Source organism: Anabrus simplex, chromosome 12, assembly GCF_040414725.1.
Source record: "Anabrus simplex isolate iqAnaSimp1 chromosome 12, ASM4041472v1, whole genome shotgun sequence".
In the NCBI taxonomy this organism is placed as follows: Eukaryota; Metazoa; Arthropoda; class Insecta; order Orthoptera; family Tettigoniidae; genus Anabrus; species Anabrus simplex.
In genome coordinates, this window is record NC_090276.1 from 70,927,719 (window position 1) to 70,946,802 (window position 19,084).

Below are 19,084 nucleotides of genomic sequence, written 5' to 3' on the forward strand. Positions count from 1 at the left end.
ACTGACCTATCCAAAGCATTTGACAAGGTGGATCGTGAAATATTATTGTCGAAAATGACTGCTATTGGACTAGACAAAAAAGTGACTGAATTGGTGGCTGAATTTCTGGAAAATAGAATGGAGAGAATTGGAGTAGTAGAAGTGTTAACCGATACCATAATCATTAAGACGGGAGTTCCTCAAGGCAGTGTTATTGGACCTTTGTTTTATTATATATACGTATATAAATGAGTGGTAAGGGACTGGAATCACAGATAAGATAAGATAAGATAAGATAAGATAAGATAAGATAAGATAAGATAAGATAAGATAAGATAAGATAAGATAAGATAAGATAAATAAGTCACAGGATTATCGACGACTGCAAAAAGACCTCGACAAACTTGTGAGATGGACAGTAGTCAATGGTTAACGGGTTGAAAAGTCAGGTTGTAATTTTCACAAACAAAAGAAGGCCTTTCTGTGTTTACTACTGTGTTGATGGGATGAGAGTAACTCATGGGGATTATTGTTATTATCTAGGTGTTCATATAAGGAAAGATCTTCATTGGGGTAACCACATAAATGGGATTGTAAATAAAGGGTACAGATCTCTGCACATGGTTATGAGGGTGTTTAGGGGTTGTAGTAAGGATGTAAACAGAGGGCATACAAGTCTCTGGTAAGACCCCAACTAGAGTATGGTTCCAGTGTATGGGACCCTCACCGGGATTAATTGATTCAAGAACCGAAAAAGATTCAAAGGAAAGCAGCGCGATTTGTTTCTGTTGATTTCTGACAAAAGAGTAGTGGACTGAGAAGACTGTGGAGAAAGGAGACGAGCTACTCGTCTAAGTGGTATGTTCCGAGCTATCAGTGGAGCGACGGATTTAGAATAATATTAGTAAACGAATAAGCTTGAGAGGAATTTTTAAAGATAGGAAAGATCATAAAATGAAGATACAGTTCGAATTCAAGAGGACAAATTGGGGCAAATATTTGCTTATAATACAAGGAATTAGATATTAGAATAATTTATCAACGGAGATATTCAGTAAATTAGCAAATGTTTGACATCATTTAAGAAATTAGAAAAAGAACTGATAGGTAATCTGCCACCATGGTGATAGCCCGAAATGCAGATGATTGATTGATTGATTGATTGATTGATTGATTGATTGATTGATTGATTGATTGATTGATTGATTGATTGATTGATTGATTGATTGATTGATTGATTGATTGATTGATTGATTGATTGATTGATTGATTGATTGATTGATTGATTGATTGATTGATTGATTGATTGATTGATTGATTGATTGATTGATTGATTGATTGATTGATTGATTGATTGATTGATTGATTGATTGATTGATTGATTGATTGATTGATTGATTGATTGATTGATTGATTGATTGATTGATTGATTGATTGATTGATTGATTGATTGATTGATTGATTGAAATGAGAAGAAAAGTGTGAAATAACGATCCCTAGAAGAATGACGGGGAGCGGGAAGGAAGAAGCAGGAAGGAAACAAAATGGGATGGCCTACAATGTCCTAAGCCCCTAAAACTTGTAAACATTAACGTTATAGTTACTGACTGCTGTTGTTGAAGTGTGCTCTTTCTCTTTTGGTGTCGTTCATCTCCGCTGGATGGCATCACTGCTCCCATTACAAAAGCTAACTCGTCAGCAAAGGTTGCACAGCTAGTAGTAATTTCTAAAAGTCACAGTATTTCTAAACTCTTTTGCAAAAAAAAAAAAAATCGGAACAAATAGAAGATTTTCCCTCTAAATGCTCCTCATTTGCATGAATACTTGTCTGAAAATCTTTAACTAATCCTTCCGTTGTCACATATTTGTAGATCCATGCTCTCTCCGAAACAATCAATTCCATAAAGTGGAAAATGCTGTTTATTAACTGGAACACTCAAATGGTCCTCGTAAAGTGTTTGCTGCTCCAATAACAGACATACATCGACTGGATATTGAATATATGGAACTAATGAATTTGAAACGCATCATAGAACACGCTTATTTGCCCTTCGTCCTCCTCTTTTTTTAGGTTTAGCTGGTGGGCTTTTTACGAGGGACTTGGAATACTGCAAATTGACGGTTTTTTAACTGATCCGTAAAGTTTAATGAAATGTGTACTGTGAATATAGGATATAATTGCCCAATATGTCCCGTCGAAATCGAAACGCTTTAGTTTGGTGCATGAATTAAAGCTCTTTATATAAATGATCACTGCGCAAGTACTCAGTGTCAGAGAAGTCATTTTAACACCGTAATATGTCCGTGCCGGTGGTAAAAAAAAATGAAAACAATAAGGAGGAAGTTCGAGGAGAAGTGTTGTATTCAAATGGAGAGGGGAAAATGTAGAAACAATAAAGGTTATACCAACAATGGCTGAGAGTTGATGACAATTGTTACCTCTACTACAGTGGTAACACCAAACAAGGCACAAACACAGTTAAAAGGGGAAGGTAAGAGTACAATACACAATGTAAGAAAACACTACACACTTGGAAAAACAGTAACTAGCCTTTACGCGGATCTCCAACAAAACAAGTACGTAACTATCAGTAGGGCCAACTAGTGAACGACAAAACGGGAAGATGGAAGGACTGGGAACCTACCAAAGGCATGGACATGGCTTAGATAGCGGATTCCGAAATGAATCACCGTGATCCTTAGTTCTTAAAATATTATTTACAAGATAATTCTACATACACATTCCAAGTTATGAGCTATAAGTTCAGTGATATACATAGGTTATTCGTAGCAGTGTAAATTCAAATTACAAATGAACTGTACATCTAGTTACCAATTCAGTAGTACAATGCAATTTACAGGTTATCCAAAATCTAGCGTACCTAAAGTGATACAGAACTATCAGAGGCAAACCCCAAGGGAAATACTATTAAACTACAATATACATATTTTAGTGAAACAAAACGGGAATGCCTCGGAAACGAACAGGTAAGTCTAGCTGAAAATCTAAGGCGTCATAAGTAGCTAATTTGGTGAATCTAGGCGAGGTTAGGGCAGACTCCTGTATGAAAAGCAAATCGGAACATTACGGAAATTTTAGCAGGAACGGAATTCAAGAGTGCTTACCCGAGGAGAGTGCCATCCCGGAAACCGGGGGACGTCAACCAGATAGGCTGCTCGCAGACGGGTAGACCAAAACCGACAGATATCAGGATACCGAATTCATTCGAACACTGCCTCGCTCACTATATATAGGAATTACTGGCCTTGGAGGCAACCAATCAGCGTGCACGTGTTCCCTATCGCCACCTAGACTCACCAATCACAACCTTACTTTCGATCGAGAACTTTGACTAACATTCTAGAATACGCATGATCGCGAAAGTCGTATTTTTCCAGAATAGACAGAACACGCTTTCTAGAACACATACCAACAAAGTAACACACCCTGTACAAAAGTTATGTAACTCTCTAGATCTTTCCAGGAACTATAGACAGAATTCTACTATTTACAAATGCCTATGTTACAACATTATACAGTACAGGTTAGGTCAATAAAAATAAAATATCATATTGCATTTTACATACAAAGACTTCAAAAAAAATACATTCCACTCGCATTACATATTTCACTCGTAACAACAATGCTTTCCTTCCCCAAAACAACAGCTGAATTTATAATTTTCGGAGTAATGCTTCGTGTCAACTATTATACTGGAAAAATAATTCTTATTATTTAGTCCCCGTTGGCTAACAAGGTCCCAGCCAGTGATATTCATTTTCAGCTGATACATTTGGTGAAGTCCCATTGGGAAATGGAGTGGCAGGCCACCTCTCTTCCAAATAAGCTGGAAACGATTAAAGGAACTATGAAGGTATGGACGATTTCCCTTCAGGTTTCTCGAAGAGAAGGAGTGGTATTATGCCATCTTCAGATCGGCCACAGTATAGCAACGCGCTCCTACTTACTGAAGGGAGAATCCCCCTCCCCCCGCGGTGTGTACTTGCGGCGGTCATCTGAACGTAATACACATCCTTACGGAGTGCGTGTGCCTGACAGATCTGTTCCGTACTCTTAAACTACCGACTAACATCCCCCTTATTCTACGAGAAGACGAGCAGCCAGTAGAACTCGTCATCCGTTTCGTGTGGGACAGAGGCCTGTTTTCTAGCATTTAAAAGTGAAAAATTAGTATGTTTCTCAATTTTCTTAAGTATATTTAATTCTGTTTACTATGTTTTATTTTTATTTTTTATTTTTTTTGTATTTTTGATGTTATTCTTTAATATTTAATTTGGATGAAATACACGATTTCATTTCAAGGGCGATACGTTATTCCATTTTATTAATTTTTAATATATTTTAAATCATTTTGTAAGAAAATTTGTAAGGCATTGCAAATTAGATCCACTGATTATTTTAAATTTATAATTATTTTCTTTATCATCATTTTTTTATTCTAGCCAATGAGTAAATATTAATTATTTCATCTCTTTCCATTAAGTGGAGTTCTTTTACGTGCCAGTAAATCTACCGACACAAGGCTGTCGTATTTGAGCACCTTCAAATACCACCGGACTGAGCCAGGATCGAACCTGCCAAGTTGGGGTTAGAAGGCCAGCGCCTTAACCGTCTGAGCCACTCAGCCCGGCATATAATTATTTTCTTTGTCATCATTTTTAAATTCTAACCAATGAGTAAATATTAATTATTATTACATTTCGTTTCATCTCTTTTCATTAAGCGGAGAGGGATAATCCCATCTTGAAAATGTTAATTTGACAGATAACATATCCCAATATCTCAAGAACGATTAAGGTTAATATTTTGAAATTTTTACCACTGATAATTACAACCTTCCCCTAGGGATTGAAACAGGACGAAGTGGATTGAGTGAACAGCTAGCTATACATTAACTTTTTAATGATCCATATTTTAGGAAAAAAGACGCTAAAATTAGAAACCAGCAAAGGAAAATACTTTTTTCTAGTTGAGTAGATGCGTTAAGGCATAAAATAACTCTCTGAAAAAAATGATCTCCGTATCTTGTAACTTCATAAGATAATGGGTCAGGCATGTGAAGAAAGGTCAATGTTCAGAAACTGAGTTCAAAGTAAGACACAATGTTCACTCATACATTCACCAATGTCAGCACCTAAAATCAGTCTGGTTCATAGTCAGCATTATCTGAGTGTTTGTTAGGACAGATCCGGAAACTTCTTCACACACAATTCTCTAACAGATAAAACAGGTACACAAGTAGGTAACATCAAAGAGAAGCATGCGCGAAGTTGTAAAATGTCTCGCTTGTGCATTGAAATGAATATCCACAGACTCTTTCCAGTCATTCGACCGGGTCAGGAATGGAATGAGTGAAGCCCCCCATCTGGCGGCGAGAATAGGAATTGTGCCCGCTGCCGAAACATGTCGCACTCCTCTGGGGCAATGATTAGTGAATGACAGATGAAATGAAATAATATTGGAGAGTGTTGCTGGAACGAATTATGACAGGGAAAACCAGAGAAGCCGGAGAAAAACCTGTCCCGGTCCGCTTTGCCCAGCACAAATCTCATATGGAGTGACCGAGATTTGAACCACGAAACCCAGAGGTGAGGGGCCGGCGCGCTGCCGCCTGAGCCACGGAGGCTACACTACTTGTGCATTAATATTCTAAAATATGTTTTAAATATTCACGGGTAGCGTATCATAATAAATTATACACCATGTCGTTCAACACAGTCCAAATAATTTTATGAGACGACATTGGGGAGAAGTCATTTTAAAAACTGCTTTTACCACTCTACTTAATGGCCTATGACCTAGATGTTTGGCTCCCTTTAAACAAGCAGGACCATCATCACAAATGAAACCTGGATTACCTTACTAATCTGAAAGCGCTGAATATTTTGGTGATGTCTTTCCCTTGTCAAGTCAACCACTTAGCCTGCAGCATCATCTGACGTGCACAAATCTGATGACACTTTTCATTTGTTTAGAATGATTCAACAAGGCAGCACCCCCCAACACTTCCCCTCCTCTTTGTTGTATGTTTGAACAATTAAAAACTCATGTTTATTGAACGGATCGTGACCCTGTGATCTTTTGAGCCCACCGCCATTGCAAGAATTTTCAGCTTCCAGAGAACGAGAATACGTTTTGAAACTGAATGTGTTGTGTTGCATTTTATGAGTTGATATCTTGTAAGTGATTTTCTGATGAGTAAACATTAATGATATTATTATTTTTTCCCTCTTACAGCATTGTTACTAACGAACGTTTCTCGTTTCAGGATTGTTATATATTTATTGTTTGTTTACCTGTTCTTGTCCGTTTATTTTTTCTCTTTCGAAAGACGTAGTTAAGCGATATGTATTTTCTTCTCCTTCTTCTTGTGTTCTTATTTCTTTGCAGGTATCTTCACTTTAATGACCTGGTCGATATAGAATCCGACACTTTTTCTAATTTACCCTCGTTAGAGAGATTGTAAGTAAGAGTGAGGTTGTGTTGGAGCTCGAATCGAACAGCGCTTGTGTTTTCTCCATAGCCCTCTGCTTGGCGCTCGCATTGTTGTTCAAGCACACACGACTTAATCGTATTAAAATAAGTGAAGCGTGAGACCGTTCTAGTATACTCCCTGCTCTCCCCCACCCCCTCCCCAACCACACTCTCTCTCTCTCTCTCTCTCTCCGTATAGGACGATACATTTTTAAAGCAAAACATTTCCCTTATAATAATGGCATATGACGTTAAATTTCAACCTAGATCCAAGAGGTTGAGCAGACTATATGGTTATTGACCTGTCCAAGACTTTTCATAGATCAGGGATGGTAAACCTGTTCCGACTAGGTGTTAGCTAAGGTCTTATTTATTACCTCTTACTCTCTACTGTGCCATCGGTTATTTTCCTTGAAAAATCATCATGAAACCCTCATTTGACTTTGTTTGGGTATTAGATTTCATTACATATAAATCCATTCCACTGAATTTTTCATAGTTTTATTTTGCGAACATCACTGAAAATTACATTTTAAAAACAGCTAAATTTTATGATCAGGTAATTTTCACTTTGATCTATTAAAATGTATAAAATATATGGCCATATAACTCAATAGGATATAATACTTTATTAAAGCGTAATGTTAAATATAATAAACAGGTCGAATATATACCACCATAGCATATATTTCAAAATATTGTGTGGCTGGCCATAGAAGTCGTGTTCGCGTGTCACCTAGTGGCACGCGAGTCATACGTTCGCCATTCAGGGGATGGGTCATGGGAGACTACTAACGAAAGTAAGAGCTATTGGACTTGAAAAATGTTATAAAATGGGTGGCTAAATTTCTAGATAAAAGAGCTCAGATAATTAGAGTAGGAGAAGTATCAACTGATTATTTAATGATTAAATGGGGCTTCCGCAAGGCACCGTTATTGGCCCTTTGTTTCTTGTAATATACAATATGAACAAATAACTGCAATCACAGATACGGCTTTCTGCGGATGTTACACTGTATGGAGTATTTAATAAGTTACAGGATTGTGAGCGGTTGCAAATAAAAATGACAAAGCGTTGTACACCGAGCTCTGATATGATATCTTTACTTATCGAGACCGAAAATTCATTGCATCCTCACATAATATAGTTACAGTTAAACCGCCGGACAGGGTAAGATGTTTGATTCAGGTGAAAGCCATACTTTAGAGGTTCGACTTAGTTAATGCAGCTTTGAAGCTTTTCAATTTGTAAAAAACAAAAATTATAACATATTTAAGGCCGTATCATGAATTTCAGTTCTTTGCTCATGCATATTATATATAAGAAGAAATAGAGGTACAGTATTGGTACCTTGAGGGACCCCCTATTTGATCATATAAACCAGGGCCTCTCAGGATGCATGCGCCTGGTGTATACACTGTGCACGGTGCAAAAGATGACTTCGCTTGGTTGCCCAGAGTGCAGACCCCCACTCCTCGATTTGGAGCAATAGCGCTGTCTCTCTCTTTCCCCACGCCTGTCTCGTTCGCTTCCCCCTTGTTTCCCTCTTCCTCACTTGCTCCGTATCGCTCCAAATCCGAGCCGAGTTGAGCCGATCTTAGCCGAGTAGCCCAGAGACGAAGCGTTGGTTCGAGCCGAGCCGAGTGGAACCGATGCACAGTGCACGGAGCTCTTGCGCCTCAATTTGCACGCGTGAGATTTTAGGCGTTTGAGGGGCCCTGATATAAACACTATAACATACCTGAAAAAATCAACACAATCTTATTTTACAGGTATTTTATATTATTAGTGTTTCACCAGACTGAAAAATTTGATACGAACTGAATTCGGACATCTTTCATTGATACCGTGAGGTAGTTCAAGTGTGAGAGACTATATAAAAAGACACATTACATAAGTCATTTTTCAAGGAAAATTTCAGACACAGCGACGTATATTAAACCCTGTAGTATACTGTATACTGTTAATAATTATAAACATTGCTTCTGAACCAGTTATCATCCGATGTCCCCCTGTCCCACAATGCCACGCATTACATAAATAAAATCCTAAACACTACTATTCCAAGATCAGTTACAGATTAGCACTGTTACGGCAGATTGTTTTGTAAACCAAGAGGGAGTCGTTGAAACACAAGTGCTGTTCGTTGACTGTTCAGTGTCCCATGTTGTCCTAATTGTTGTGTTGATGTTGCTGTGTGTGGCGAGATATGTCTAATGCAAGGTTGTTCTCTTCTTTGTTAAACCTACTTTTTACAGATATCTCCATTTCAACAAGATTGAAAATTTAGGACCCGGTGTTTTTAACGATTTAAGGAATCTCGAGCGGCTGTAAGTAAACGAAAAGAAAAAAGGAAAGAGAAAGTAAATAAAGGGCTGGAGATTAATAATAGCCTGGTCAAAGGACTTCTCTTTGGTTGTTCTTACCTTGATTTTCTTTTGTTTGGAGGCGGGTTTTATTGCACGTTTGCTTTACAGTAGAAACCTGCCTGGTATCTTGATTCACCTTCCTTTTGTTTTCATAGAAAACATTATGGGTAGCCATATCTATGACTTCACTAAACTATTTTGATGTATGCTAGAAACTCGCTATAAAATGTAATGTCATCCAAGTGATTTTAATTACAAAATTAAAACTGTTAGTTTCATATTATGTGATGGCAAAAATTAATATTCTACTAAACCTACACATTGAAATTGTTTTACCATAGATTTACGTTCGTTGACAACACGAACATGGAAAGAAAAATGTCATAACCTTTTTTGTATTTGGGTAGGACGCGTATATCGCCGACAGTGTTTAAATTACAATTTTGTTTAATGTCTCAATTGACAAACAAAAGAGGAGGCAACCTGTTCATGAAAAGGCACTTCAAAGTAAGGAAAACGTTGTGCTAAATATGTGACGTCACACGCATACTCCGTCATAAGATGGCGCTTTGTTGAGTCGCGTGCTATTAACCCTCTACTGCATACTGTTGCCATTAGGCAACAAATAACTTTTCACCTGTTTAAATGGATAAATATTATAGACAGAGGTAGTTTTACGGCACACCTTCAACTGTATAGTCAATTAAACACATATCCCAGCGATGCCTTGTTTTTTTACATAACGTAAGACAAAACAGCCCTACAGCCAAACCGTAAAAATGTTAGTGTGACGTAATTGTAATGTAATTGGCGGTACTCTGTCACTATTCTAACGTCCGCAGGTACTCCTTCCACCCCGTCAACATCCACGCGAACCAACCACCGTTTATTTTACGTGGGCCCTCCCCATCATATTACCACAGGCTTCAGGAGTACCTCTGGCTCAACCTCAAAGACATTACCGACCTACGGTCGTGCAAGTATACTTGCGCCCTGCATTACGTACCCAGGGCCAGTAGGCAGTAATGTTCGGTCTTTGAATGTTAAAAGCTTAGCGTAAAATCGTTGAAAATCGTATATACATTCCAATATGACAATCCACATCACATATGAGTGTTAAGCTATTAGGCCCAGTTAAGAATTGCTGGTATATCTAAACCACTGAGCGTATGTTGAACATTAAAGCTTGAAATTTTCTTCACCAAACGGAAACGAAAAATAATTCATGCAGTAGAGGGTTAAACAAAATTTACACATAATATCTGTCTTTTATTTCTAAGAAGTAAGTCTACGAAACCCAGAAAGCCCTGCGGACGTTAGAATAGTAACAGAGTACCGCCAATTACATTTTTCGCTAGGGTTCGAATGTTTCGGACGTAAAAACTGACCAAATTTGCAGGCAGATATCTTAGAAATAGCTAAATAAGACCCAAAAATGAAGAAGATAACCAAACATATGTACTTACAACGGATTATTTATTCCCGCTAGTTATTTTTAATGTCATTGTTTTACGTCACACTAACATTTTTACGGTTTTCGTAGACGCCAATTTGTCGGAATTTAGTTCGTTGTCGTTTCCATCGTAGCAAAGTAACACAAAAAATAACACAGATAGATATGGCTTCCCAAAATGTCTTTGTAATTCAATGTGTGGAATTATTCCTTTGGTATAGTTTTCAAATTTTTGAGACTTGGTGTTTTACTATCTAACTTGGGTGTTTGGACTATCTCCCACTCACGCACAATATTTAATGTCCTGTGTTTCTTGGTTTATAAATATGTGTATGCATACAAAAGCAGTGGCAATGAAAACTGTGGGTCTACGCGTCTATCCAGTTACAAATTTACTAGAACTCTCACAAATACTGTAAAAACAAGGATGTTTTAGCTTTCTACTTGATATTATGGAAAGAGAAAAAGATAAGTACAATTCTAAACATAGTTTTTGTGTGTGTGTTTTTTGAATTTTGTTTGTTTTTCCCTTTGTCAAATCATCAGTTTGGATTCCATTATTGTTTGAGTTAATGATACGTATTAAAGAATACTAAAGAAGGATTGTATTTCATAACTAACTTTTAAAATTTCTCTGTGTAAAACTCATTGTAACAGCTACTTTATTTCTTTGGAACATCACACTTAATAACATTCCTTCTGAATACAAGCGGCTCGTTCATGGTACGTAGATTTTTATGTGAATATGCGTATATCCTTGTTTTCACAGGTCAGCAAACGATAGTAACTTTTGTGACAGCCCACAATGAAGGATGGTCGTTGAAAGTTTGAAATCTACCTTGAATTTGATAAACAAACCATACTGTGCCATTAATTGACATAAAGTACAATTATGAATTGCAATACAACTGTTGGCATTATTTCTCTTTAAAATTAATTTTACTTGAAACTATGTCATATTACAATTTATTAAATTTGTTTTTCATCGAGAAAAGTAAATATTTGATTATATTTTTGCCTGTTATTACAAAGACTGAATCATTATGACAAAAATGGAATGCATCTCTTTATTTTCTCTTCCTCATGGATATCTTGTCGAAAGATATTTCTCTCATTTATTTTGCGCATAAAATTCCAAATATGTTCACATCACTAAATTTTACTCATTCATAAAAAATTCTAATTAGTTTGTAGTGAGGTTGATTAATATACCCATCTCTCATTTAAAAATATGTGAACTCTAATAATATCTAAAAATGAGTAAGCAGTACTTTTATAAAAACCTATAAATCAGTTAAATATTTTACAATATTACGAAAGGATCTGTTCAAAGTAAGTGGAGTGTACTTACTCTTCTAAAGTTCTATCATATTTATCAATGTAATTCAGGAATAACTCGTAACGAAATGCTTGTCACGTTGTGTTTGTTTTCATTGCAACTGTTTGTGATGAATTGTTTCTAGTGCAGGTAGGTATGAGCTTTGAAGGACATTTTGAGTGTTTAGAGTGAGTATGTTTGTTTAATTCTGTTCCAATAGCATGTTGTTAGATTGACATGATTGCCTGTATCACAATGTAACGGAAAGACACGTTTGGTATTTGATTACTTCTGTTCCTTCATCCCTGTCAAAGCCAGTATGTAGATCCTGTGCTCCCAGTATGTCCTATCACACAAAATAAGAATCTTGATTGGTATTATGTCAGAAAATTTCGCTAAGCGTATCAAAGCGTTGTATATAGCAATCTTCTGTATCACTGGGATGGACATTCTAAATTATTTTATCAACCATTCAAAGCCTAACAGAGACTGAGGGAGTTGGTGAAGACCGTGTAATTTGGACCACTTATGTTTAAATGTCCATAAATCTATTGACCTTAACGAACATTTCTCGAATTTTATACACGATAATTAGTACAATGTATCAGATAACTTGGTGAAAATATGTCTCATGATTTTAAAAGTAATATTTATTCGAAAATTGGTAAACCCGTAAATTGCACGGATAGCGTGTAACTTGGTCCAGGAGATCGTGTAATTTGGACTGACAAATAGAAACAATTAAAAGTTATTTAATGAATGTTATTATAAGATAGTAAGCAATAAAAGACGACACTATGAATTATGGTCACAACCTTTGGCATGCAGGAAAATGATAAAAAAAAATTCATTCTGAATTTTGGCGCAGTTTTCATGAGCCCACAGTTTGCAACTATTGCACTGGATGCAATCGTCATCGTAATACCTGTCACATAAAATGCCGTCAGTATCTCGTCAACTGTAATCTCGTTGCCTGAGTGGACCTCGAACCCGCCCTCAGATACAGGCAAAAACCCCTGACCTGGCCGGGAATCTAACCCGAGGTCTGCGGTTAAGAGGCAGACACGCCACTGCTACACCGCAGGGCCGGCCTCAAATTATTAAACAAGTTCTTTTAGAATCACGAAGAAACAATTGTTACCATTCTTTCAACGGTCCAATTACACGGCATGGAAAGATTTAATCAACAGCTAAATAATATTATGCAAAGTATTTAAAATTTATGAATGAAACTATGTTAAAACTTGATTAGATATTTCATCAGTACTTGTGAAAGCTAAACCCCCTTACTTGTCGCCGTATAAGCGTACAAGGAATGTGATTATTAAGACTGGTTTACTCTTTCCCCTTCAGCGTTAAGTGCATTAGAAAAAAACTTCCAGGAAGAAATCTACCCTCGGCTGTCTTGCTGACCTTGCCTCAGACAGGGAGTGACCAAACTTACAAATAACAAAAATATTATCGGTCCAAATTACACACAGGTCCAAACTACACGGACTTCCCCTAATACTGAAGCTAATTCTAGTAGCTACTAACAAAAACAAAAGTAATGGAGTGCAGTCCAACGAAATCAGGTGATGCAGGAAATATTAGATTAGGAAACGAAGTCTTTATATGAATATTCTTACGTGGGCAGAAGTAAGGAGGACAAAAAATACAGACTAGCACAAGCAAGGAAGGCCTATCTTCAGAAAAGAAATTTGCTCACTTCGAACATTGATATAGGAACTAGAAAACCGGAGCGCTGCGTTGTATGGAAGTGAAACCTGGACGATAACTCACAAAAAAGAGGATAGAAGCTTTTGAAATCAATGATAGGAATGATAGTCTTTGAGGGAAGTAATAAAAATAATAATGTTATTTGGTTTACGTCCCTTTAACTATTTTAGGAGACGCCGAGATGTCTGGATTTAGTCCCGCAGTAGTTCTTTTACGTGCTAGGAAATCTACCGACACGAGGCTGACGCCTTTGAGCTCCTTCAAACACCACCAGACTGAGCCAGGATCGAACCTTCCAAGTTGGAGTCAGAGGGCCAGCGCCTCAATCGTCTGAGCCACTCAAACCGGCTTTGAGGGAAATGTGGGTCATAAAAAACAGCAGGGCCAGGCCAAGGTATGAATATGACAAGCAAATTAGAATAGATGTGGGAGGTAGTAGTTACGTAAAAATGAAAATATTAGCCCAGGATAGGGTGGCATGGAGAGCTGCATCAAACCAGTGTATGCACTGATGACCCAAACAACCATTTCTTTGGTTCGTTTTGGCCTATTAGAGACCACGGGGCTCACCTTAACTCTTGGCTCGTCTTCTGCTTTTTCTTGGCCCAGTACATTTTCATATTCTGGCTGTGTGCCTGCTTCCTCCCATCCGTCGACTAAGGTCTGGTGATCCCTGTACTCTTTCTGCTAGTGAGGGACAGTGGGAAGACTCCGTGTAGGGTGGCTTCTCGGTACTGAGATCGGTTCTCTATGTTTTTTTACACGTTGCCTTACGTCGCACCGACACATGGGACGATGGGACAGGAAAGGGCTAGGAGTGGGAAGGAAGCGGCCCTGGCCTTAATTAAGGTACAGCCCCAGCCCTGGTGTGAAAATGGGAAACCACAGAAACAATTTTCAGGGCTGCCGACAGTGGGGTTCGAGCCTACTATCTCCCGAATACTGGATACTGGCCACATTTACCTTTGTGGTCTCTAATGGGATCTGTAATTCCTCTAGGCCTGATTTTACCGAGGTGATCGACTTGGTTTTGGAAGCCTTTCCCCTACTTGTCACTGTGAGGATTCTGTTGGTGATCCTGCAGGGTTTGAGGCGGCTCGTATGCCCATACATCAGTCGCCTTTTCGTCATACACGTGACTATGTCTTCCTGATGTTCGTAGAGGTCGCTGATGTGCCTGATCCTGTAGGTGCCATCCTCCTCTCCTTAGCTTCTAGTTTCCTGAGTGGGCCCTTTCGATTCATGAAGAGGCACTCAGAGGCGTAGAGTACAGAGGGTCCTACTACTGAGTTGTTGTGCTTCAGCTTTAGGTTCTTGGAGCGGTACTTGGAGGTGTAGATGATAGGCCCTCTCTAACTTGGTGCACTCTGGTGTCTATGGCCAATGTTTCTCTCTCGCTTGCTGAGATCCATTCTCCTAAATACTTGCCTGCAGGAACTTTACCTATGGTGTTGTTTTCTAGTGGTATTATTATAATTACTATTTATAAAACGAGGCCGGGGACATCTTCTATATAATAACTAACAGCACATATGCAAGTTGTGGTACAACATGGGGAATGTTAAACAGTTCAGCGGCGAATATGTGTAATAGAGCAAGCCTTTTAGTGAAAATAACTTAAGTGGACAGAGAAATGGCTGAAGTGAGGACTGCTTCGCTATTCTTGCACAGAGCTTGAAGAAGTAAATAACCGCACTGAACGCAGACCCTATCCTTTTCTAACCACATATGCCCATGTTCCTCCATCGAATTCCCTGAATCGTCTCACTGATAATGATTAGCTGAACACCAGATGAACGAGCTGTTACACTAAATATTGAGATGTCATAGAACATAGATCATTTGTACGTCAGATTTTTATTTCAATTCAATTCCCTTCACATTTAGAATATTTGCACTAAACTATGAATGATGTAATAACCATGCCTATACCTAATAACATGTAGACAGAAAATGTAGTATGAAATTCCATCATTGTGCAGTTACCTTGTGATACAAGTTCTGAATTTAAAGAATGTGTTCTTTCGATTGGCAATAAGTATTTGTATCCTTTATGTGACAAACTGTATTATAGTTGGTAGAAACTGCTCACTTTTGGTAGTAATAAGAATCGTAGTCAGTTGACGATATTTCTTTTAGCCATGACTAGGTCAGAATTCAATGTAATTTAATTGGAGTTATAAAGTTTGTCTTCATCGTGTGATGGATAATTACTGTATTTTCAACTTAATTTTACTCTCGTTTTAATCGTAAATTGATTCTAAAGATATTAGATATTTTAGAAAATCATTGGGTGTTTTGAACGCTCAGGATATTTCTAGGCCAAAATGTTTAGCTTCTATATGGAAGCCAGTTAAATGTAATAAAGAGTAAAATAATGAATTACGATGAAAAACACTGGACTCTAAATCAAATAGAAAAGATGACATTACCGACCTCAAATAAAAGCTATAAATTGACACGATTATACAAAGATAAATTATTGAGTGCGAAATAATTTAGTGTGAAGCGTCAATGTTATCAAAATAGAATCTGAAATGTTATAGCATGGAACTTCAGGTCATGAATATATCTCAGCTAAATATTAATATTCCTCTAACTTTTTAGCGTATTTTAGAAAAAGTTTAATTCTTATAAAATAACGAAGGATGTTTATAGCAAACTCGGCTCCTGAAGCAGTTCAAGAAAGAAATACCGATAGCCTATAATATTTACCAGATACTTTTTTAGTACCTTGATAAGTTGAATTATTTTAGTAATATTTAGAGTAATAATTTAGTCTTAGAAACATCACCATTTAGTATAGATTGTGTCGTATGCTCTGCTCAATATTCACTCAGTAATGAACTTAGCAGACATATTGAGCGCTGGTTACTGAATACTAAGTATTTACCTGTAGATATACTATGCATGAGACAGAAAAATTATAAATTAGAGAACTGTGATTGTTAGTATAAATATCATTAGACAAATAAATGTTTATTTAGTTCTCTCCGTGATAGCCTTATATATTACAATAATCCGTTTAACATATATTATTTCAAAGTGATATTGAATGTAGCTATAAATTGTAAATTAACTTCAATTTAGAAGTGAGAGATTATCAAAGTTCAACTGTCGACGGATTATATTTTTAAATATAAGTAAATAAATATTATAATCAATATTTGTGTGTGAACAGTGAACTCCAGGCTTTGCTTATGGAAGAGGAGTCGACAACCAAAAATTGTACAATCACAGATATGTATATAATTAATAGCTACGATGAATGATGTTCTAATAGTAGTTGATTGCTGCAGTTCACTGTTGGTAACATCGAAACTTATGTTATTAATAGACATCGGATTTATATGCTATATAAATTACCAATATAAGCATGCAACTATGCTGAAAAAAGCAGTGAAATATGCGTATAAGTATGCACTTATTGTCATGCTATTAAACACTTGTATGAAATGTAAACGTAACATTCCTTTACTAGACTCACGCGATTCACCCGCACCTGTACATAAAATCGTGATCATGAATAAACAAATGGATTAAAAACAAAAAAAATCAAACTACTTACAGCTGCGCTATTACAAGCAGTCGGTGCATAGTTTGTGAGGCGTATCAGTCTATCAGTGTTTAGTGTTAAAATAATATGCACACGACTCCTAGATAAGACACAGTGTGTTAATTAATACACATTATGTATCAATTAGTAAGGTTGTAACAAAACCGTGTAAAAAAATACAAACGTGGAAAAACACACTTAAATACATTATCATTCCTCTTTCGTATTATAATGCACAGCGTGCTTTTCCTGTCCATAATTTGTTTGCAGTACACTACAACAGGTTTCTCCAATATTTCTGCGACGTTCATCCAATAAAACTAGCTTCAACGTGGAGAATGATCTACCGATGGGAGAGGACAGTACTTGAATTCGAGAGCGATTGTAGGTGTTAAACATTCTTGTAGATCCACATTATCAGTACCAGCCAAATATTTGTTTACAGATACACGGATTTCGTTCAAAGAAATCACGACATTTTGTTTGCAAACTGAATTCGAAGCTTCCTGGGATACCTTCCAGCTCACGCTTCACGTTCTCAATAATGTCTGGCGAATTACCAGAACGCAACACACGTGTTTCTAGCTCCTTGACTGATTCTAGCTGGTATGATTTGGGAGTGTGTCTTGATGTTTGCCAGTTCCCTTTGAACCACTTCCCTGCAAAAGATTTCACACCTTTAATTACTTTATATTTTCTTGAAGACTGCTTGTAGAACATGTTAAAATGTGTATAATAAAAGTCGAAAACATGCACAAGAAATCCAGACCGCCTGCTGGCCATGATAGTTAAGGCGTTGAAGTCTAAACGGTCTGACACCGAGGTTTGCCGGTTCGAGTCCCGTTGGTCGAAAAAATTTCACCATCAGAATCTTGGCCGGCAGGGTAGGGGAGATGGTGGTATACAATTTATAATTACTAGATTGCGTGCCAGTGCTCATATGGACGCTGATCATATAACGCTGTTGATGGTGATTCGTCCGTCGGATGGGAACGTTAAGCCTTTAGCAGACCTCTTGGTGTTATTCGACAAGAGCAGGGTATGTGCCGGCAGCGGGTTTCCCCTCTCCCTTCCTTGCAAGTGCTTTACGTCGCACCGACACAGATAGGTATTATGGCGACGATGGGATAGGAAGGGGACACATTCCCAGCATTTGCCTGGTGTGAAAATGGGAAACCACGGAAAACTATATTCAGGGCTGCCGATAGTGGATTCGAACCCACTATCTCCCGAATACTGGATACTGGCCGCACTTAAGCGACTGCAGCTATCGAGCTCGGTCTCTCCCTTCCTGCTGTCATATATATCACGTCATTCATTTCATCTCATAAACTCCTCTGATGAGGTTGACATCAGGAATGGCATCCGCTCGTAAAAGAATCCGCCACGAGAGATTCATCTCACCTCATATCAGACCCCGTAGAGAAGCGGTACAAGGGTTGGACAAACAATGTCATATATATGCACTATTAAACTTTGTCGGTTTTCGAGGTCTGCAAACAACATGTGCATTTGCACACAAATCCGATGTCTAGTCATTAAGTAAACAGAGTTTTTTTCTGACATTTTAATTAAAATTAGAAAGGCATCAAACAAATCATATAGATATGTATCGCAAAGTAAATAAGAAAACGAAGAATATTTACTTGTGATTTTTTGTCACAAATATTCAAGTAAACATTTAAAGCATTAAATAATGTGTGTGATAATTTTTCAATAGTAGAAGCAATAAGTTAATTCGTGCCGCGGGTTGCATAGTTTCTTGCTTCAATCCCCTGTAGTACGATCACAAATACTGACCCGCAACACATGTTCTTCCACATTTTTTTTTAAATCGTCAGCTCTCGGTCACTGAATATTTAAGCGGAAATTAAAATGTAATGCGGGACAGTTTTTGCCTGCATTGCTCGTGTTTCTATTAAAATACATTACTAGCTGCAATGCATGCTGGTATGTGCACACATGGCAGTCTGTTTATGATCCCTGCTGTACAACAACGTTCAGAGTCCACAGTAAGCTTGAAGTTCACTGATATTTTATTCAAGGAGTACAATATTTTAAAACCAGACCTATTTAAATCTCATATAGCAGGTGGCCCTCTAGCGCCGTACTTTCTACTTACAAGTGTCCCGCATGCACTAATGATGAATGGGATGCCTAATGTGTGATTTTCACAGGGGCATTACTGTCTGC

At 37.5% G+C, this 19,084-nt stretch overlaps 1 protein-coding gene across 1 annotated transcript in view; it reads left to right on the forward strand.

The window, feature by feature from the left end:
* The window catches only part of Pxn (Peroxidasin), a 296,390-nt gene that overhangs the window by 172,020 nt on the left and 105,286 nt on the right, over nt 1-19,084 (forward strand). The window contains exon 4 of the mRNA XM_067156835.2: nt 6,392-6,463. Within this exon, the coding sequence (XP_067012936.2) occupies nt 6,392-6,463 (72 nt within the window). The remainder of the gene's footprint in view (nt 1-6,391; nt 6,464-19,084) is intronic.